The sequence below is a fragment of the Heloderma suspectum genome, chromosome 11 (assembly GCF_057233095.1).
Source record: "Heloderma suspectum isolate Gila_16-S chromosome 11, 16-S_ref, whole genome shotgun sequence".
NCBI lineage: Eukaryota > Metazoa > Chordata > Lepidosauria > Squamata > Helodermatidae > Heloderma > Heloderma suspectum.
In genome coordinates, this window is record NC_139468.1 from 27,642,365 (window position 1) to 27,663,520 (window position 21,156).

A 21,156-nucleotide genomic window follows, 5' to 3' on the forward strand; every position below is an offset into this window, starting at 1 on the left:
GCCTCCACCCTGTCGAAACAACCCATGAACAGTCCACAGTTCTGGGTTCACACATAATGACAACCCATGGTTTAAGCAACCCAGAGTTCACACAACCCAACAACAAACCATGGCTTGTTAGCACAGGATGTCACACATATAACAACCCATGAGTTAAATAAGCCATAGGTTAGTGTTATGTGCAAACCAGGTCACAATCACACCCACACACAACTCACATGCATGCACACACATATATACATAAGAGCAAATGCCCAAAATGTGGAGATTATTTGTTCCTAATAATCCTGCCAGGTAGGTTAAGGTGAGAGGCCCATGATCACCCAGTAAATGTCATAGCTAAGCAGGGATTTGAATTTAAGTCTCTCTGGTCCAGGTCCAATACTAGTCACTACATTACAATGGCTCTGGATACGGATAACCACCAGAATATTCTTTCTTCGCTGCTTTTACAGGAGTAGCTCTAATTTTGTGGTTTATCAAGTGAAGTGCCAGAAGCCTGATCATGATTAACGCTTATTACGTACTAGTTGTATACCACGCACTATTCACAACAGCTTTCAGATAAGCTCAAAGGCCCACAAATTTTGACGTGGTTTACTAGCCATCCATTACTTGTGGTCGCCACAAACCTGCTCCCTTCTTCCAAGTCCTTTGGCAAGTATAGAGTGCTCAGAGCAGAAGTAGGGTCTTGTGCTGAGGTATAGAGAAGATTCCAGTCTGAGTAGCATGTGAGACTTGTATGGTTTTTTACCTTCTTCAAACTCCAGTGCAAAGTGAAAGAAGCTCCTCCTCTGAGTCCTCGTCAACTTTCTGAGAATTAAGGGGAGGGGATTTTTGTGCTTGGTACGGGGAGGGGGAAGTGTAGTCACTATTGGCATCTCATGACTGGGTATGTGGAACACTGAGTAAACTATGGGCAGCTTAGCTTGGTTATTCCGTTCGTGACCTGCTAGAAGTTAGGGACTTGAGAGTCAGGATGCTCAGGCAAGGAGGTATGGGCCAATTTTAAAAAAAATATGTATGCTGTTCAGTCGTTAAGTCGTGTCCAACTCTTCGTGACCCCATGGACCATAGCACGCCAGGCCTTCCTGTCCTGCGCTGTCTCCCGGAGTGTGCTCAATTTCATAATCATTGCATCGGTGATGCTGTCTAGCCATCTCATCCTCTGCCGTCCCCTTTTGCCTTCGATCTTTGCCAGCATCAGGGTCTTTTCCAGTGAGTTTTCTCTTCCCCCCCAAAAATATGTATATAGTTCTTTATCTTCTGCTGTGTTTGCTTTCTAAAGTTAGTGTTCCTGGATACCCCCATTTCACATTTTTGTTCCAACAGTTCCCAGGTAGTGGTGTGGCTGAAGAAAGGAGAGCTGCCTCGATCTGTAACCAGGTATGCATGTGGAGATATTCTCAAAGCCAGTGTTAGTTTGTTTTTAAATCTGTTTCTTACTTTACAACCAAACTTGGTTCTCAGTGCAACTTACAACTAAAATCCAGATGAAGGTACAATACGAGGGATGTGTTGGTGGATCTCTTCTGGTCCCTGGTAGTTGGTGATGCAGTCTAGGTTCCAAGCTCTTCCCCACCAAAGCTTCAGATGAACTCAGGGACTGGCAAATGGCAAATATTCCAACCACAGGAGTGCCTCTTTCATTGGTTTCTGTTTAATTTTCTCACTGGGGAAAGGTCCATAGTTCTGGGGCAGAGCTGGTGTTCTGCACACACAAGGTCCCGCGTTCAGTTCCTGTTATTGCCACCTAATTGACCTCAAACCCTGACTGCATGTTAGCATTCACCTGGCAGGAGCATTTCCCCACCCTGAGAAGCGGAGAAAGCTGGGAGGGGGGGAGAAATTCTGTGCACACAGCGAGTCAAGAAGGAACTGCTGGCTGCCATTCTCTGTTATTTATCTTTCTCTTTAGGAGCTGTTTTCCCTGCTCTTCCCCCCCCCCATGGAAAATTAACAGCTCCTGCTTTGCTGTATGTGTATGATTTGTATTCCCCACCAGCACTCCTCCTGCTACCTTGAGAATTCTCTACAGGCAGAGTTTTTACTCATTGGGGCTGCTCTCCTGCAGCAAGTGTAATGTGTAGCTGGGCTTTGACTTAGCAGGGCTAGGAAAGAACCGTGCTTGAGGCCTGAGAGAGAACACACTACAGGGCTAGATGGGCCAGTGGGCTGACTTCGAATAGGGCAGCTTCGTATGTCCATTTTTCATCTATCCAAGTAGATGTCTTGAAATTCTTACCTTTGAAAAGGGGGCAGGGGAAAATAGGATACAGCTTCTCTTCAGTTTTCCACCTTGACTGTATCAGTTGTGGTCTGGGTTCTTGATACTCTGGCTGAGGAAATCCAGATGTCTCACCAAGAAGGCCCCAATTCTGTTCTCATTCAAATAAGTAAAATTCCATAAAATTAATCAGCTTGCATAGTTTTGCTTTGAAATAGCCAACTTGGTGTTTGCAAAAGCTGGGCTCCCCACCCACCTTTTGCAAGGAATATGGTGGTACGAGGAAAGGTCTGGGTAAATGGTGGGCAGGAAAGGTGTAGGGTAGGGGAATGTGCCTCAGCACCCAAAAGGTGAAAAAAACCACCCTGGAGAGCACAGACAATTCTGCCCCTTGAACACTGGAACATTTCCAAGACCAGTTGCTGTAGATTTTCAAAATGTCTCTCCTCAAATCCTTGAGAACCTTTTATGGGGTGAAAAGCTGGCACAAAAATTCAAAACTGATCGTGAGGTCTATAAACTTATTTTCTTTTTAGTGAAAGCTGCGTTCTCTTAGAAATCTCTACCAGGTTACTAGACTCTAAGCCAATTTCAGACATATAGATTAATGGCCAAGTGAGAGTGATAAATGTTAATGAACAGATGCTGAGCTACTCAAGCAAATGGCCTTTAGAACCTCTGGCCTTTGCATAATGTGTCAGTTTAGCTGCAGCTGACCCTATCAAGTAGCTGCTTGATTATTAGCATTCCCTGTGCATGGCTTCCTACTGTGCTTTGAAATGTGCTCACATTGACACTTTTTAAGGCACCCAGACTATGATGAGGAGAGTAGCTATGGAGCCATCCTGCCGCAGGTGGTGACTGCTGGGACAATAACTCGGCGAGCTGTGGAGCCCACCTGGCTGACAGCCAGCAATGCTAGGGTACGTCTCTTCTAATGCTTTTTATTCTTATTAACAGAGAAAACATTGCAATACAAGTCACAAAAAGAGATGTCAATCCAGCTTTTCCTATCCATGAGGACAATTCCAATCTATAAAAAGATTAGTCACTTTTTGGCTGAATTAACAGGAATAGATAAGCCATTCTGTCTTTATCAGTCAGTTTATTCATTCCTTCAAAGTCTAGTGCCTTCATTAGGCATTTCTTAATTTGGAGAGTAGATGTTTCCAGTTACGAGTTCAGGCTATCCTTGCTGTAATCAAGAGATGAAAAATAACTTCTGTTACACAAGTCTACTAGTTACACAAGGTAGCTACTAAGAAGAAGGCCTTTTCTCCTGTGGCATCCCAGTTGTGGAAAGAGAGAGGCTTGCCTGGCATCTGTGTTATGGACGTTCTGGTGCCAGGTATATATGGACCTTATATTCCCAAGGCATGTTAGTCTTTCAGTTGTTTTTGAATATGTTACTGTATTTTGAATCTTTTGCACTGCTGCTAGGTTTACTTTGGTTTTTATTTTTCATTTTGACTTTATACTGTAGTTTTAAACTTTTATATTATGTTTTATCATGTATTTTTTTATTCTGATTGTTGTGAACTACCCAGAGAGCTTTGGAATCTAGCAAGGTGGAGGAATAGAAAGGGACTTTCTTAGCTAGGCACATGGGTTGACTGAGGAGCACAGTGAGAATAGAACCTCTTCCTCTGTGTCTTGCAGGCTGACCGGGTGGGGAGTGAGCTGAAAGCCATGGTCCAGGCCCCTCCTGGCTACCATCTGGTTGGAGCTGATGTGGATTCTCAGGAGCTTTGGATAGCAGCTGTCTTGGGAGAAGCTCATTTTGCTGGCATGCATGGTGAGTGCATCTGTTCACAACGGCCCTCTCCTGTTGTTTCGTCCCCGAAACAAAGGTGTTTTTGTCTGGTAGACAAAGGTGTCACACCAATGAACATGGAATTCTGTTTTATTGTCATAGCTCTATTAATTTGTCCTCTCCTTTAAAAAAAAAAAGCAGGGGGGGGGGTAAGCATTGATAAACCGAATTTGGAAACTTTTTAAATTATGGAAATGAAATAACATTGGCGAGATTTCTGTTATTTTGCATAGCGTATTTGGTTTGTCATGGGGAGACACAAGGAACTAAGCAAGGCATACATTTCCAGTACCTGCCAATTGGAAATCTTTTACAGCCACCTATCTGGTTTCTGAGATTAAACAAGGTGTTTCTTTCAGGCATATCTTTGCAACCATAAGGGCTGGAAACCTGTTTTATGATTTAAATTAAATCCAAGGTTCTCAGCCGAATTCTGCACCCAGTGCCGTATATTGTTCTTACTCTGCACTTGAACGGAATTGCAGAGATATACTCAGCCCTGAGGCCCCTTTGTCATTAACTTTTTCCTTCCCCACTGCAGGCTGCACAGCGTTTGGCTGGATGACCCTTCAGGGGAAGAAAAGCAATGCCACAGACCTTCACAGCAAAACAGCCTCCACAGTGGGGATCAACAGAGAACATGCCAAAGTGTTTAACTATGGGCGCATCTATGGGGCAGGGCAGCCCTTTGCAGAGCGCCTACTCATGCAGTTCAACCATCGCCTTACAGAGCAGCAGGCCAATGAAAAGGCCCGCCAGATGTATGCTGTCACAAAAGGGATCCGGCGGTAAGGCTCTCTTGGGGAAAGGTCAGCCTCTGTTTAATCAGTTGGATATTGACTGTAGCAATTGAGGCTGCATCTTTTAATCAACTTTTAAAAATATTTGAATGATTAAAAGGGTGTCTCTGATTAATGGAGCAATACAGTGTGAACAAAAATTTAATTGCAGATGGCAGGAGCTATCTGAAAAGAAGCATTCTTGCTACGCTCTCAAGACAGGAAGGAATACCTCTTCTCAGCTGGCACCTGCTACAATATATACATGCACTGTCTAAAATTGAAGTGTGTTCGAATTTTCACCATTGTGCTTAGGCTTCCAACATCCACCTCACTAGTGCCCTCCCTGCTCTCTGTTTGGCAAACTAGAACTCCATGCTCTGTTCCCCCTCTTAGGAATTATGAAGGAATGGTCTGTCAGTCAAGTGCTATGGGGTGGTATATTAACTAGTCTTTTATTTCTATAAATACTTGTGGTAAAGTAAAAACATGTGTTTTCATCCTTAATCAGTGTTCTTGTATTTACTTTCACACTTCGTCTAATTTAGGGTGCAGCCTACCATGCATACAACATGCCTCTGCAAACAATCCTGATATTTCCATGTTGCTCAAGTATGTGATTGAGGACATGTGGTAACATACCTGCTCACAGAGTTTTTCCTGCAGTGGAGGAGGATATTCTTGCATGGGGGTGAGGTAGGGGAGTGTAGGAGGCTACTGTGTGACAAGCGTGGGGAGGGCCTTTCCTTGCCAGGGCAGGTGTCTTCACTCCAATTTCCCCTTGTAAGCCACTTGCTTTCTCTGGGCACCTTCCTGTACAGTGTTTCTTGGCTCTGAGTTGTGGTAGACTGTGCCAATGGGCTTGCTAAGTGTTGGGCTTGATTGCAGTTTTAAGTCCCTCCTAAACCTTGACTTAACGACTGAATGACAACAACAAACCTTTTCTTGTCTTGTAGTTGCTACCTGTCCGAAGAAGGAGAATGGCTGGTGAAAGAGCTGGGCATCCCCGTGGAAAGGGCAAAGGATGGTTCTGTGTCCCTCCAAGACGTGCGGCAGATACATAGAGAAGTAGGGAAAAGGTAAGTTGGAGGTGGGGGAGGGGGAGGGGGGTCTGGTAGAAGATCATGCTTGAACTGAAGCAAGGGCTGTTGGCACTAAAATAAATCAAAATTCTGTGCTAAGGGTTATCTAAACTCCATACCACAAATAACTGTAAAGAATTTCCACATTTTGTTTAATGCTTCTCCTGCTTGTCATTGGGAGGGGCAAAGGACTATGTGGATCACTGAAGCCTTGCCCCATGACCACTGGAAATATTATTCAGCCATCCTTGTGTCTTCTGAGATTCACCAGGCATTGGCCACACACAATCAGGCCTACCTTTGCAACCATAAGGGCTAGAAACCTGCTTTAAAAGAAAGATGTAAACTGAAATTCTTGGGAAGCTGAAGTTTGTGCCTCAGACCACTACAGTATATGCTTTTTTTCTGTGCTGGTATGGAGTGTGGACTCTGCACTGCAGTTGTCCCACTCTCCTTTTTTAGTAGTGAGTTCAGAAAAGTCTGTTGTGCTTTGCAAGGTTCTAGGATGCCAGTGCATCTTAGAGCCTTGCAGGATCCAAGTACATCAAGGATAGCCTGTTTTGTGGCCTTCCTCCCAAAGAAGATAAGGCTTTAAGCTAAAACTAGATGCTCACTGTTGATGGAGAAGGGTGTGCAGAGCGGTTGCCTCTTCTCACTCTTCAGGGAAGGTTTATGTAAATTAGACAAGCTTGAAGCCTCCATGGGTAGGAATCTTCCCTGCTCCCCAGCTCCAATCCCTCCTGAGACCAGGCATTTATCAGACCAACTCACTGTGTTTATTGCCTTGTTCTGGGGTTACTGGAAGTTTTCTCCCTCCATCCCCAGCACTTAGCCACAGTTGAAAGGGAGGCAGCCATTACATTTTTGCTGGTCGTTTACATTATTTTTTGGTAGCAAGGGGTTTATGAATATGGGTTGAAGCCAAACATCTACAAATTGGTGGGGTAGGTAGTGGAGAAGAGGTGTTAGTAGTGGAGAAGAGACATTTTTGCCAAGTTGCAGAGAAAAATGACATGAGGTGGGGGAATACAAGGCGTGGGCAGATGAAGGATTACACACACCCCTCCAGGGTTCCACAAATTTTGACTGGGCTTAGTAGCCAAAAATTAATTCTAGTAGCCAAAGTTCTCTGAATACATGCAGAGTGCTTTTCCCTCCCAGCAAATAGTAGCTTGCTCCTCCCACAGAATTAAGGAGAAGGGCTAAGACCAGAGATTATTGTTTTTCATAAGCTTGGGTTCCCTGCAGGTCTCCCTACACATTGTCTCCCCTTCCTTAGCAAGCCCCAGCTCAACACAGCAACTATCTGTTTTCAAAACCAGGGTCAACCTAGATCCCTAGACCCATAGCTGCTGCTGAACATCTAGTTCAGCTCTTAAGTTCTTCACATTGCAGGTCTCGAAAAAGGAAGTGGGATGTGGTGCGCCAACGAGTATGGGCCAATGGAACGGAATCTGAAATGTTCAACAAACTGGAAAGCATTGCCATGTCAGAATCGCCTCGCACCCCTGTGCTGGGCTGCCGCATCAGCAGAGCATTGGAGCCAGCTGCTGTCAAGGGTGAGGTAAGAGAGAACCCCCTTGGCGCTGAATTTCAGCTTTGGTTCGGTACCGCTTTTCGGCTTTGGTGGTTGCTCAGATAGCATTGTGAGTGTTCTTACTGAAGATGTGGTATGGGAATAAAGTAGGGGGACAAAGACCGAAGTCTCTTGCCAATAGACAATGTGTAGCAAAATATTTCATTTTAATTGTTCATGGGACCCTTCCCCAGCCACCTATATGAAGCAAGGTATGTAGTTGTAGCTGCTGGTGTCAGGCCTTATTCCATGATGTGCTTCACTCCACAGGGCACATGATGATATAATTAATGTACATGTATCACTGTGTATATTGAGGTAAGGGGTGGGAGTTTATTTCTCCCCCAACACCTCTCCAGATCGATGAGTGTGGGGAAAACCGGAGCCTGATGTGCTGTATGTGCTAAGCACTATGCTCCTTCCGGTCTTTCTGGCAGTCTATCCTCCATTCTCAAGGCCAAGAATGACAGGAGCTGTATTGCAGTTTTATTGCCTGTAGTGCGTAAAAACTGCCTATAGGCAACAAGACAGAAATTTTACATGAATTAGTCATGATTTAAAACCAAAAAAAGGCAGCATAGGTATTTGCAGGAGGCAGGATTAAAAAGACTATCTGGCAAATAACTTTTTGTAGACTTACTTGGAAGACAGGTGAATTGCATGGTTTTCACGAGGTGATGTAGTAACCTTTGTGGTGGCTCCTGTGTTGCAACACCCTGCTGCCTCTTGCTTTCAGTATGCCTGAGCAGTGCAAATGGTTGGTAAATTCAAATATGGGTCAGTAGAGAGAAGGGGCCAAGAAAGGCTGTAGCTGCTGTGTCTATGGATAGGTGTATTAGGATCTATACAGTCAACAAGGAAGTTTAATCCAACCATTTTCCAGTGTGGGCATCATAATTATCTGCTTATTTCGTTCTAGTTTGTAACTAGTAGAGTAAACTGGGTGGTCCAGAGCTCAGCTGTGGATTACTTGCACCTAATGCTAGTGTCAATGAAATGGCTTTTTGAAGAATTTGGCATTGATGGACGCTTTTGCATCAGCATCCATGATGAAGTACGCTACCTGGTTCAGAGTGAGGACCGCTATCGGGCAGCTCTGGCCCTGCAGATCACCAACCTCCTCACACGGTAAGCGCGGTTCCTGTCCGTTTTTGAGCAGGTGAAAGTTTAGAGCATTTGTTGAGCTGGCAGGAGTCAGGGATAGCCTGAAAATTCACACTTAGCAAATTCTGGTGTCAGAAGTTGGGGCTGTGGGGCTCCCCAGATTTTTGCAGTAAGTACCTTTCTGTGGGTGAGTAAAATGTGCTTCTAAGCCTCTTCCCTCAAAAGAATGTTTTCATTCAGGTATGTGGTAGAAGTTTGGATTTTTTTTTTAAAAGGTTGTAAAAGCATGTGAGGAGCTGGGCCCGTAACTGATCTGAGAACTAGAATCTGCCACCTGTCCTAAGGGCAAGAATGTCTTAAATCCTAAAGCATACTACTCCTGTTGCTGCTTTTTAGGTGCATGTTTGCCTATAAACTGGGTCTTCAAGATCTGCCTCAATCAGTGGCCTTTTTCAGTGCTGTGGACATTGATCGGTGCTTAAGAAAAGAGGTGACTATGGATTGTGTCACTCCATCTAACCCAACAGGGATGGAAAGAAGATACAGCATCCCTCAAGGTGAGTACTGTAATACTTCTGCTCTTTTATCTAAGGTGAGCTGGAACCTTCCTTTTCCAGATCTCCTCCAGTGCGAGAAATTGATATATCCTTAGTGTATGGTTTCAACCAAGGCTTTGTAAATATGTTCTTCAAAGTGTTCCAGTTAGCCTATCTTCAGGGTCTATAGTCCCTCCCCCAGGATTGTTCTTGGGGACAGACCAGGAGCATAACTTGGATTCACACGCTCCTTTTACCACAGGGAGAAAGGAGTAGTTGAATGGGAGATCTATGCCTCTTTGAATGTAAGATCTTCCCTCACCTGCTTTAAAGTGTTAGTGTTGTCCTGTCTGCCTGTTCAGAAGTAAGCCCCACTGAGGCTTTCACCCAGGTAAGCATATATATATAGGATGGCAGCTTTAGTTTCCCATGGAAAGGAGAGATCCCACTTTCAAATAACTGGGACCTCCTATTCAGTCTCTCTCTAGTTTATGGAGGAAAAACACACAGCCTACTCTTTCCCCTGCAACAAACCTGGGAGAGATTATCATCCAGATAGGCCATTAGTGTGTGGTTCACTGTATTTCTTCTGTCTACAATAGCTGAATTACTATCATCATTGTGCCAGTTTTCTTGCCTTGTGATACATTCCCAAACTGCATGGGCCTTTTTGGAGCACCTGGCTTACTCTCACTCCATCAGCTCTAATCTTATTACCCAGCCACTGACAACTCTTTATACTGCACCTTAGCACCATTTCACAGCACTACAAACACTTCAAGACGAAACCTCATCACACAAGTGGTAATTATGCTCAGAACTTGACATAATTGCTTTTAAATTGGGGCAAATTAATGGGTATTTAAACAGCTTACAACAAAGGCTTGTTTATTTACTGAAATGCAATTGTGCTTTTTGTTGAACAATAGCAGTTAGGAGAAAAAAAAATACGGGGACAGTTGGTGTATTTTTTAAATTAAGTTAAGCTCTCTCAGGAACTTAGAAAGGACAAATTTGGAATATTCTCTACCTTTCTTCCTTAATATCAGCAGTCTTGACATAGAATAATAATAATGAGAAACACTGGTGTTGATTACTTGTTCTTCTCCTGCCCTGCTAGGTCAAGAAGTGTTTAGTGGCACATAGAGCAACAAGCATCTCTGCTGTGCAGACTTGGAAAAAAATATGTGAAAGGAACTTTACTACTCTTAATTTCTTTCAGGTGATGCTCTGGATATATATCAACTTCTCAAAATAACCAAAGGCTCATTGGAGAAAGGAAAGTAGGGTTTGAGACTGTAACAGGAAACCTAGCAGCTCGGGGAATCATCCTAGAAGCAGTCTCTGAAGCAATGACTCCCACCTACCCCCACCGCCTGGCCTTTTCTTTTCATTCTGAGAGTGAGAATAGTGCATGGTATCAACAGGCTACAGCATTTTGCCAAGGCAAATCTCTGACATTGTCCAGACAGGGCTGAGGCCAAAAGGAAAGAATGCACTTCAACTGTCCCCTGCAAGAATATGACAGGACAGCTCAACACACAATTGGCAGTAAAGCATTTCAAGAATTATGGAATTCACAAGGGGAGCAGATACTTTCGCATATACTGTTGATCAGAGCCCCTGTTAAAAGCAGACAATCTTTGTCTAATGCTACACAGGACAAGCATAACCAAGGAAAAAAGCCACTTGGGAATAAAGAAGGCAGGTCTTATTTTTTTCGTCGTCTCTTCTTTTTGGGTTCCTGGCTGTTGCTGGATTGTGCAGATGCAGTGCTCTAAAAGAGATGAAAACAAAGTCCAGTGATAAATGCACCAGAGAATTTCCAATGAAATAATCTGCTTCTTGGACAAAGCAGTTATCTGCTACGATAGACCTCCCTTCTGGTTGTTGCCCCTGGCTAGAAGTGGGGGAGACAGAAGAGAGCCATACCATTAAGTACTCTTCTCCCCTGCCCCATGCTGGTTAGTGTGACACACGGATGGAATCAGTTACTCAGCTTCCAAGCAGGACTGGGGGAAGGCATATCACACACCTCAAAAAGTGGGCCATTCTTAAAACAAGTTGCCAGTGTACAGTAACATATGTTCCCTCTACTTAATTCAAGTTAGCATACAAAGAACTGCAGGGAAGTGATGTTATCAACAGAAACAGGATGTCACTACTTTGTCCCCTTTTAAAATGTATATTGACCTGGTCGTTGTCTGGCTCATTCTCAGCATCTTCAGTATTCTGCTCTTGTAGAGCACTCTCCAGTGTAGACACATTGATACGGAAGTCACGGGAGGTGCTCAGTTTCATATACTGCATTAGGTTGACCTGCAACAGCCAAAAGGATGGTCAAAGTGTAAGAGTCTGCACTCCGCTTGGTATAACTTATTAAATATAATTTAACTGAACCTAGAGGCAAGAAACTTGAATAACAATTGGGGGAAAAGAGTAGGTGCCCCTTACCCTAAGATCTACACCTGAGTGAAAGCAACTTTGCTTGAAATGCAAAGAGAATTTTCTTCCTGTAACAAAACCAATACTACTTGCCTCTTTTATTGTTTTTTCAATATTGTTTGTGAGTGCAAATACAGACTCTTCACTGTTCTGTCCTGTCTTGTTCAGATACTACTTTGAAGTGATGAGTCAAGGATCCCAGTTACATATGTAGATGCAAATGAAAATTGTGAACCTGTGGACAGGGCAGGTCCTTCATTTTATGTAAACTTAGTTTTTGAAGTACAATATAAATAATAGAATTTATTATTAAAGTGCATAGTCTTAATTGCCAGTGAGTTCCAAAAAGATGTTAACTACGTTCTTAGAAAAAAATCTTACCTTTGATTTTTTTGAGAGATGGATCAGAAAATTCTCATATTGCTCTATAGCAAAAATCAAGTTTGGAATTGGCTTACTCTCCCGCAATACTTTAGCCTATAGAGGGAGGGGAAATGAGCAAATAAAACGGGTTGGCAGCACAGAGTCATAGGATCTTACAGTAAATCACTACATAGACCTTTTACAGGCCAGTCACCTGCAAGGATTCTCAAAATGGAACACATAGTGCATCATTTCAGTGTGAATTTATAAATTAAATACTAGAGCTGTGTGCAAATGGCTTCACAAAATTATCCAGTCTATTTGTGGGCAGAGAAATTGCGGGGGGACGGGGACAATTTCACCGAATTTCTCCTAGGGGAGGAGAACATCTCACTTTCTCACAGGGAGGGCTCACTATTGGCAGGGCTTGTAGCACAGGTTCTTTCTTTTTCCTAATCGTTTTTTGGTTTACTGCACTGCTTCTGTAGGTGGCAATAGCATCAACTGTGTTGAGGCTTCCACTTTTCTGAGGCAGAATGTTGAATTTCTTTTGGTGGCATTTTTGAGCTTATCGAATCACTGCGAGGTGGCCGAGGGTGCTGTCTGTGTTTCCTCTCTCTCTGTTACACATCTTCCCATTTATCTGCAGCCTCCCAGGCCACCTGCACTTCCTGAACTGAAAAAGCCCCATGGGAGGAATTGCCTCACAATGTCTTCCTCATGATGGATTTAATTGAAGTGTGGGAAGCTGAGGAGGCTACAGGCTGCCATTAGTAGTACATTTGTTGTTGTTCAGTCGTTCAGTCGTGTCCGACTCTTCGTGACCCCATGGACCATAGCACGCCAGGCCTTCCTGTCCTGCGCTCTCTCCCGGAGCGTGCTCAAGTTCATATTCATTGCATCCGTGATGCTATCTAGCCATCTCATCCTCTGCCGTCCCCTTCTCCTTTGGCCTTCAGTCTTTCCCAGCATCAGGGTCTTTTCCAGGGAGTTTTCTCTTCGCATTAGGTGGCCAAAATATTGGAGCTTCAGCTTCAGTATCTGTCCTTCCAATGAGCAGTCAGGGTTGATTTCCTTTAGGATGGACTGATTTGACCTCCTTGCAGTCCAGGGGACTCGTAAGAGTCTTCTCCAGCACCACAGTTCGAAAGCATCAATTCTTCGGCGCTCAGCCTTCCTCATTGTCCAGCTCTCACAGCCATACATTACTACTGGGAAAACCATAGCTTTGATTAGACAGACCTTTGTCGGCAAGGTGATGTCTCTGCTTCTTACTATGCTGTCTAGGTTGGCCATAGCTTTCCTCCCAAGGAGCAAGCGTCTTTTAATTTCATGGCTACAGTCACCGTCTGCGGTGATCTTGGAGCCCAAGAAAGTAAAATCTGTCACTCCTTCCATTTCTTCCCCTTCTATATGCCAGGAAGTGATGGGGCCAGATGCCATGATCTTCGTTTTTTTAATGTTGAGTTTCAAACCAGCTTTTGCACTCTCCTCTTTCACCCTCAACAAGAGGCTCTTTAGATCCTCTTCGTTTTCTGCCATTAGGGTGGTATCGTCTGCATATCGGAGGTTGTTGATAATTCTCCCAGCAATCTTAGTTCCGACCTCTGATTCATCCAACCCGGCATTTCTCATGATGTACTCTGCATATAAGTTAAATAAGCAGGGTGACAATATGCAGCCTTGTCGTACTCCTTTCCCAATTTTGAACCAATCGGTTGTTCCATGTCTGGTTCTTACTGTTGCTTCTTGACCCTCGTACAGGTTTCTCAGGAGACAGGTAAGGTGGTCTGGTACTCCCATCACTTTAAGAATTTGCCACAGTTTGTTGTGATCCACACAATCAAAGGCTTTAGCGTAGTCAATGAAGCAGAAATAGACGTTTTTCTGGAATCCTCTTGCTTTCTCCATGATCCAGCGAATGTTGGCGATTTGATCTCTAGTTCCTCTGCCTCTTCTAAACCCAGCTTGTACTTCCGGTAGTTCTCCGTTCGCATACTGCTGAAGCCTAGCTTGTAGGATTTTGAGCATCACCTTGTTGGCATGTGAAATGAGCGCAATTGTGCGGTAGTTTGAACACTCTTTGGCGTTGCCCTTCTTTGGAATTGGAATGTAAACTGACCTTTTCCAGTCTTGTGGCCACTGTTGAGTGTTCCAGATTTGTTGGCATATTGAATGCAGCACTTTAACAGCATCATCTTTTAGGATTTTAAATAGCTCGGCTGGAATACTGTCATCTCCGCTAGCTTTGTTGTTACTAATGCTTCCTAAGGCCCACTTGACTTCACTCTCTAGGATGTCCAGCTCAAGTTCAGTGACCGCACTATCATGGCTATCAGGAAAACCCCATGGAACGTATCACAAGGCTAAAAGTAGTACATTAGTAGTACATTAATAGTACATTGACTATTGTACAATGACAGACAGGACAATCACACACACTCCATGGCCACCTCATAAGTAAAGTAAGGGCAAGAACCCCAAGCTCAACCCATGGGAATTTCTCCGAATTCTCTTAATTTCTTTTCGAAAGCCATTTCTTTTCTATCAAATTGAATGAGAATGGTCAGAAAAAATGTGGGAGAAATTTTCAGCACAGCACTATGAAATACCCTTCTAACCACAAGGCAATCTTGAAATCTCACATTTCAGTCTTGGAATCAATGACTGCAGAATTTTCTGATAAGCTCACTTTATTAAGGTGTTTTTTGTTTGTTTGCACCTTCAGTCAAGTCATTGCCACAGAGGAATTAATTTATGGTTTAAAAATAACGACCAAGATGCTAGCCTAGCTCTCACTGAGGTGGCACAGTACTGTCTGGGCTGCATAACTTCAGACTCCAGGTGGGGCTCTTGTGATGGAATGCTCCTCCAAACCAAAAACTAGCACGTCAGCAAGAAGGGTTCTAGTTTCACTTTCTCCCCGGTGTGCTAGTTTTCTATTTAGATTTTGTTTTTGTAGGAAGAATCATTCCCTCTTAATCATTCCACTTAAGCCCTTATTTGCAGCATGAAATGGTACAGCCTAAACCAGGGGTGGTAGCTTCAGGGAGGCCATGAGCCACCATCCACTCCCCAGTTGTACTCCTGTCGCAGCCACCACACTGCCAGCAAAAATTCCAGTGATTTACTGCCACATTTTGATGACAAACCACAATGGAGGCTTAAAAGGGACAAATTTAGTTTTCAAGCTAAATGTATCCCTTTTAAGCCTCTGTCGCTATTTGCCATCAATTCTTTCCCCACCACTGAATTTCAGTGGTGCTGGTTGTGTGCTGGGGGTGGTGGTGCACAAGTAGTCTGCATGTTGCCCACCCCTGGCAGAAACAAATGTTTACCATCACTTTAGATAAAAGGTAAACCCCAGAGTAAGGGTAAAACATGTTAGTTTTACGTCAAACATTCCTTAAATGCATCTTTATGGTAAAACTTTGGTGCTTCAGGGCATTTTAAGTAACTGGATCCTAACCAATTTAGAAACTCTGAATTCGATTGGACCTCTGAACAAGTGACAATGAAGGACACAGCTATGCACACCTTTTTGTGTGGTGGGAGGTCTTTTCTAGAGAAGCACATGGACAGTGTTACCCCCTTCCACTTTATTTGTGCTTTGATAACACATTTTCCTTCTTGTTGTAGAATTCCACAGCAAAAGTCTAGGAAGCCATGCAGCTGTAGCTGCAGGACTACAGTTTTAAGCACACATGGTTGAAATGCAGAGGATTTTACATCAAAGAAAATATTGAGGGTTCAGTATATCTCTGGCAGAGTACTATATGCGATATTCCAAAGTAAGGAAAAGGTTGCCACATTCACCATGGCAGTGGACACCTCTATCACTGTCTTGTCCTTTTTCTTTTTCTTTGCTCCGGCAAAGCTCAAGGTTTCACTCTGGATGTTCTGGAGAAAGGAGATAGCAAAAATCAGACTAGGGAGGGAAATGGTTACTTGGCTGGTGGGAAGGGAGAGGTTTGGCAACTGAAAGCTTGGGACTGGAGTTGGATACTTGTTGTCAGTATACTCAGAATCAGAAGAATAAGAGTTTGTGGGTTTCTAAGTTGTGAGCAATTCACAAAAAGCAGGAAGTTCCTTTTACGGCAAGAACCCACTGTTGCACTTGGGCATTCTATCTTCTACTATTTTGCTCCAGACCTGCCCATCTCTTCTGTTACTCTAACTCTGATCTCCCTAATTGTAATTCCCATGACCTTCACTCTGAAGAAAGGCGAATCTTGACCCATCATTGCAGAAATACCCAGATCCTCATTCGCAACACCTGTTCATTGTTTCCCTGCATGCTTAACTTGTACAGTTCTACAGTTGCACAAAATATAGCAAAAAGTTCTCTGCCAGCAACACCTTAGAGAAAGTAAGTGGTTATTCAGCCTTAAAAGCCTGGATTCCCACAGACTTTCCTCTTGCTACTGATAAACGCCCACATATATGCTGAGAGTCTGTAGGGAGCACGGGAAGTTGTGCTGGCTGCAGAATTTAGCTTCCTCGACATCATTAAAAAAAACCCAAACAGTTCTCGTTGCTCTGAAAATATGCTTTAAAGGGCGTGGGCAACATTTGCTGGAATTTCAGGTGGCCAAATAAGATTTCCTGCAAGGAGGACAGGGTTTCAATGCCTTGAATGGCACCTTGCCATTTCCTATGACTAACTGAACAGCAGATAATGCAAAACAGGGAGAGTGACTTTTTTTAGTTACATAATTTGTACAGGTTATGGAATTCAGCTTTTCTTAGTGCCATTTGTGTTGCCTGGGCAAAAACAACCTTTTAAAAACTTCATACAGATCTGACTAACATCTTCAGCTACTGGAAAACACCATACATTGGAACAAAGCTTCCAACTGCAGAGCAACTGCAGCACCATGCCACCATCAGGGAGGTTAAGTGTCTGTCACATATATGCCATCATTTCTCCATGTACCTCAAGGGGTCCTAGGTGGTCTATTCAGACACCGACCTGCCTGAAACTCTCTTTGCATTAGCACGGTTGATGCATCCTGTGCCTCCAGGCCATGCAAGTGCTATTTTTTCCTTGGCTAAATAGATGGATTTGGGGGGACTGAAAATATGAAATAAGAAATTTGGCTCTTTGTTGGTCTTACCTGCACGTATGTGATGAAGGCGTAACACTGTGGGGTCAAGTGGGAACCAGAGAGCCTAACCTAGAGAGAAGTCAAAATTCCAAGAATTTCCTTGCTTCTGCAACCATGGCAGAAAAAACACATATTTAATAAGCACCTACTAATATTAGGCACTGTACACGATAAATAACACTCACCAGCTTTTCAAACCGTCCTGAAATCCCACCAGTTGTGTTTCGACACACTTGGAGATACTAGGAGAGTAAAGCAAGAGGAGATGGTGTGTGAGTGACAGGACTCCTTGCTACTGAACCCAAGTGGTCTGTATCTCCTTGTTTATGTCACCCTTGTGCCTTAAGATCAGCAGGAGGGACCCTGCTTCCTGTGCCCATATCATCTGAATTTGGCAGGTAGGAATTTGATCCAGGACCTTCTTAGGAGTGGTGCCCTCCCACTGGAATTCTTTGCCCAGGTAGGCTAACATGGCAAGCTCTCGCCCAGCTTTCAGAAAAACACCTTTCCTTTTAGCTCCCTGACAATAATGGTTTTAGGATTGTGAGTTACTGTTGCATTATGCTGAGTGTTTAATGGTTGGAATACATTTAAAGGGTCAAGATACACAGACAAAAAATAAAAGTCTATTGGGCTAGATAGCAGAATAAACATTTTAAAATAAATATAGGCATGATCAATGCTTTGTTGGCTGTCTCAACTCGAGAATGGCCCATTACCAGGTTTTAGGCATCCAGGCTAACTTGAGTTTAGGGAAAGTTGGTAATGGGCCTTGGAACCCCATTCTCACCCCTCCAGATCAAGAACACTCACATATTTTACAAGGGCAGTGAGAATGGCATACATCTTGCTGACACTCCTGAGTAGCATGTCCACGCAGCTCCCTGTAGGCAAGGCTGTTTGTACCAGCTCATGGTAAGCGGTCAGTAAAGTCCCAAGCTGAAGAATTATTGCCTTTTCTAGCCGCTGTGACTGGTTTGCTGCTTGAGAGGCATCATCTACAAAAACAAAAGGAAAAGTTCGGTACAAACCAGAAAGACTGAAGGAAGCCCAGGAGATCTAGGAACTGATGTGCAGCCTGCTTTGGATGGGGCTGCATTCCTCTTGAAAATCAGGTATGCAGCTTAGGGGTGCTCCTGGATGGTCAAGTAGCAGCAGTTGTTAGATGTGCCTTTCACCAGCTTCAGTTTATGTGCCCTTTCCTTGAGAAGGTGGACTGGGTTACAGTCATTTATGTCCTGGTCAGTTTCCAGGTTGCATTATTGTAATGCATTCTATATGGAGCTGCCTTTGAATTCATTTTAGAAATTTTATTTGGCCCAGAATGGCTACCAGAATGCTTACTGGATCAAGGAAACAGGAAAACATTACTCCAACACCCAATAAAGCTCAGTGGGTGACTTTGGACCAGTCACTGACTCTCAGCTTAACCTACTTCACAGGGTTGTTGTGAAGATGAAGTGGCAGGGAGGAGGACTGTGTAAACCACCTTGGGTTCCTTGCAAGAGTAAAAAAAGGCAGGGTATAAATGCAATAATAAATACATCAACAGGTTAACAAACTTGTTTGAGTTCAAGTCAAAGTGCCAGTTTTGACCTTTAAAATCCTAATTAGCCTGACATGAGAGTATTTTAAGAATTGCCTCCACTCATACGAAGTTGCCTGAACACTGAGATAATCTATGGAGGGCTCTTCTATGTCCCACCCCACCCCACCCCCGCCATCTGAGGTATGCTGGATGAGCACAAGGGACAGAGCCTTCCCTCTGATGGTGCTCAGACAGTAGAATGTCATTCCAAAATAGGTGCACCTGTCTCTGTGAAACTTTGGCTTCCCTAAGGTCTCTTCTTGAAAAGGAAGAGGTCTTAAATCATGCCAAAGCACCATGTATCTCTGACTCTACCCTTTTCTTGACCTGAGAACAAGGATGAGAGCAAGTATTGCCAGCTGAGCCATCTCTCTTGGGTTTATTGTAATAACGCTTGGAGAAAGCTCAAATGCTTCTTTTTTTTTTAACAAAAGACGGCTCAATAGGAAAAAGCTTCAGTAGTGCTGGTCTGGAGATTACTTTAATGATAATTGCTGTGCTTTACACAAGAGAAGACAGTTCTAACATAAAACAGATGGTCACTTATAGTTACCCACGGCTGAGCATCTTTATAGGGGAACGGCTCCTTTTTAACTTTTACCTGCTGCCTCTGAACCCAAATGGCTCTTCATCTTATTGATCAACCAATCCACCTCTTCAAGGACCTTCTCCGCCTGACCCAAAACCAGCAGCTAAGAAAGAGAGAGAAGGCATGAGGTGCCTTGAGAACAGTTTATTGTGCCACATCGTACATTAACTATGCAGCAGGATTTGTTTATTTCACACATTTATAAAAGTCATCCTTCATCAAAATTAATCTTTTTTTTTTTAATCCCCAGTTTGCTTGTTCAACTTACAGAAGCCATAGGAGCTGCTGTCTTCAAGTTCACAGTAGCAAAGTGGGACTGATGCTCCATTTGAAGATCCTGCAGGAGTGAGAAAGAGACAGGCAGTAATCTAGAAATCTAATATTCCAATATACCTTTTTATTCTCACAACCACCCAGTGAGCTTTGTGGCTAAATGGGGATCTGAACCCAGGACTCCCTGGTCTAAGTCCAATACTCTAACCTCTACACCAGGGATCCCCAACACAGCACCTGCAGGCACCCAAATATTTTTTATTTTTAATTTAATATACATATATGGATTTGTATGAAATGCATACAGCTTTCTAGCAATTATACATGGGCTGCAACAAAAGTGGACCAAATAAGTATCCACTTAAAAGTATCCCATCCAAATATTGAAAGCATTGTAAGGTCCTCAATCCATTGCATTATAGGAGGTGAGTGTTTATCCTTCCAATACTGTAATATCAGTCTTTTAGCTATCAAAAGAGTGCCGAGAATCCATTTACGCTGACCATTTGTTGATTTCCATGAAACAGGTAAATAATTTAAAAGACTGTGTACATCAGTGAATATTAGATTGTTCCAGTACAAAAATTTATCTGTGTAATAACCCTCCCTGCAAAAAAGAAGCAACTACTGGAAATTGCCAAAAACATGTTTAAAAGAAGCATTAGCTGTATTGCACTGCCAGCAATTAGCTGAATTAGACAATCCCTTATTAAAGAGACGTTGTGGCATCCAATAGGCACGAAGCAAAGGTTTTTGCTGAATAGAATGCAGTCTATGATCCACAGTTTTGAAAGGTAGACACCAAAGCATCAATCCACCAATTAGGCATTTTGTGGTGGTGCACACAGCAGTACCTCAAATTCCCAAATGCACCCACAGATGCAAAAAGGTTGGGGACCCCTGCTCTACACTATGCTGGCTTTCTTTGTTGCATCCAGAAGGGAGGTTATGGGATGCAGCGCAAGCAAATGCATGCAGGCTGCACTTGCCTGAAAGGCCCAGCTGGTCCCCCTCACCTGGTCTACGTCCCCAAGCTGAGCGTGGATATCCCGGGCAAGCTCTCGCAATACGCTGACTGGGCTCTTAATGAGAGCATGCAGACTGAAGAGCAGGGCTAGCAAACCTTTGCAGCAAGGGGCATCTTCTGCAGAAAGGGAAAACCAGTGAGTAAGCTTGGAAGACGCCATGACAAATCTACTGGGTCAAACCAACACAGCATCTTGTCTCTAATAGGTCTGGTGCAGAATTAACACTGCTCAATCTCCAAACCATAGTTAGGAGATCAAGCACACTTCTTTCCCCACTTTGTTTCCAAATGAACTATGTTTTTTTTATTTTTTTATAGTTAGCATTACATCTGCACTGACAGATTCGCTAACCATGGTTACCAAATGAGTTCAAACCATGGTTACAAACAGCAGTTTGGCATCGATTAGCAAAAATGCTGGTGCAGTCATAATGCTAACCACAATTCAGAAATTTAAAGGGGAGGGAGGAGAGAGTGTGCAAGCCCAAAGGATGCAACCTAACCATGGCTAGCAGATCATGCAATGTTACATCAACACCAGTCCACACCAAGCTGTTTAGTGGCCCAAACTCCTGCCAGTCAGCTTTCGATACCTTTATCCCCCATGAATTTCTTCAGCCCTATTTTGAATCCCAATGCTCGCATT

The 21,156-nt window shown here is 43.5% G+C and overlaps 2 protein-coding genes across 17 annotated transcripts in view; one reads left to right on the top strand and one right to left on the bottom strand.

The window, feature by feature from the left end:
* Positions 1-10,736, top strand: part of POLG (DNA polymerase gamma, catalytic subunit) — a 33,513-nt gene extending 22,777 nt beyond the window's left edge. For 4 of the 6 annotated variants that reach the window (XM_084817317.1, XM_084817316.1, XM_084817314.1 and 1 more), the window contains 9 exons: positions 1,333-1,386; positions 3,033-3,150; positions 3,887-4,022; positions 4,582-4,828; positions 5,776-5,898; positions 7,297-7,465; positions 8,397-8,605; positions 8,978-9,138; positions 10,340-10,736. In XM_084817317.1, the coding sequence (XP_084673443.1) occupies positions 1,333-1,386; positions 3,033-3,150; positions 3,887-4,022; positions 4,582-4,828; positions 5,776-5,898; positions 7,297-7,465; positions 8,397-8,605; positions 8,978-9,138; positions 10,340-10,404 (1,282 nt within the window). In that variant the 3' untranslated portion in view covers positions 10,405-10,736. The remainder of the gene's footprint in view (positions 1-1,332; positions 1,387-3,032; positions 3,151-3,886; positions 4,023-4,581; positions 4,829-5,775; positions 5,899-7,296; positions 7,466-8,396; positions 8,606-8,977; positions 9,139-10,339) is intronic. The other 2 variants (XR_014785398.1, XR_014785399.1) reach the window with 2 other exon arrangements.
* Positions 9,989-21,156, bottom strand: part of FANCI (FA complementation group I) — a 48,692-nt gene continuing 37,524 nt past the window's right edge. For 8 of the 11 annotated variants that reach the window (XM_084817303.1, XM_084817309.1, XM_084817307.1 and 5 more), the window contains 10 exons: positions 20,500-20,627; positions 19,479-19,547; positions 19,223-19,313; positions 17,847-18,031; positions 17,219-17,275; positions 17,043-17,102; positions 15,742-15,825; positions 11,944-12,039; positions 11,311-11,436; positions 9,989-10,894 (listed from right to left, as the gene is read on the bottom strand). In XM_084817303.1, coding sequence (XP_084673429.1) covers positions 10,829-10,894; positions 11,311-11,436; positions 11,944-12,039; positions 15,742-15,825; positions 17,043-17,102; positions 17,219-17,275; positions 17,847-18,031; positions 19,223-19,313; positions 19,479-19,547; positions 20,500-20,627 — 962 coding nt within the window. In that variant the 3' untranslated portion in view covers positions 9,989-10,828. Of the gene's footprint in view, positions 10,895-11,310; positions 11,437-11,943; positions 12,040-15,740; positions 15,826-17,042; positions 17,103-17,218; positions 17,276-17,846; positions 18,032-19,222; positions 19,314-19,478; positions 19,548-20,499; positions 20,628-21,156 lie in introns of those variants that run through there. The other 3 variants (XR_014785397.1, XM_084817308.1, XM_084817312.1) reach the window with 3 other exon arrangements.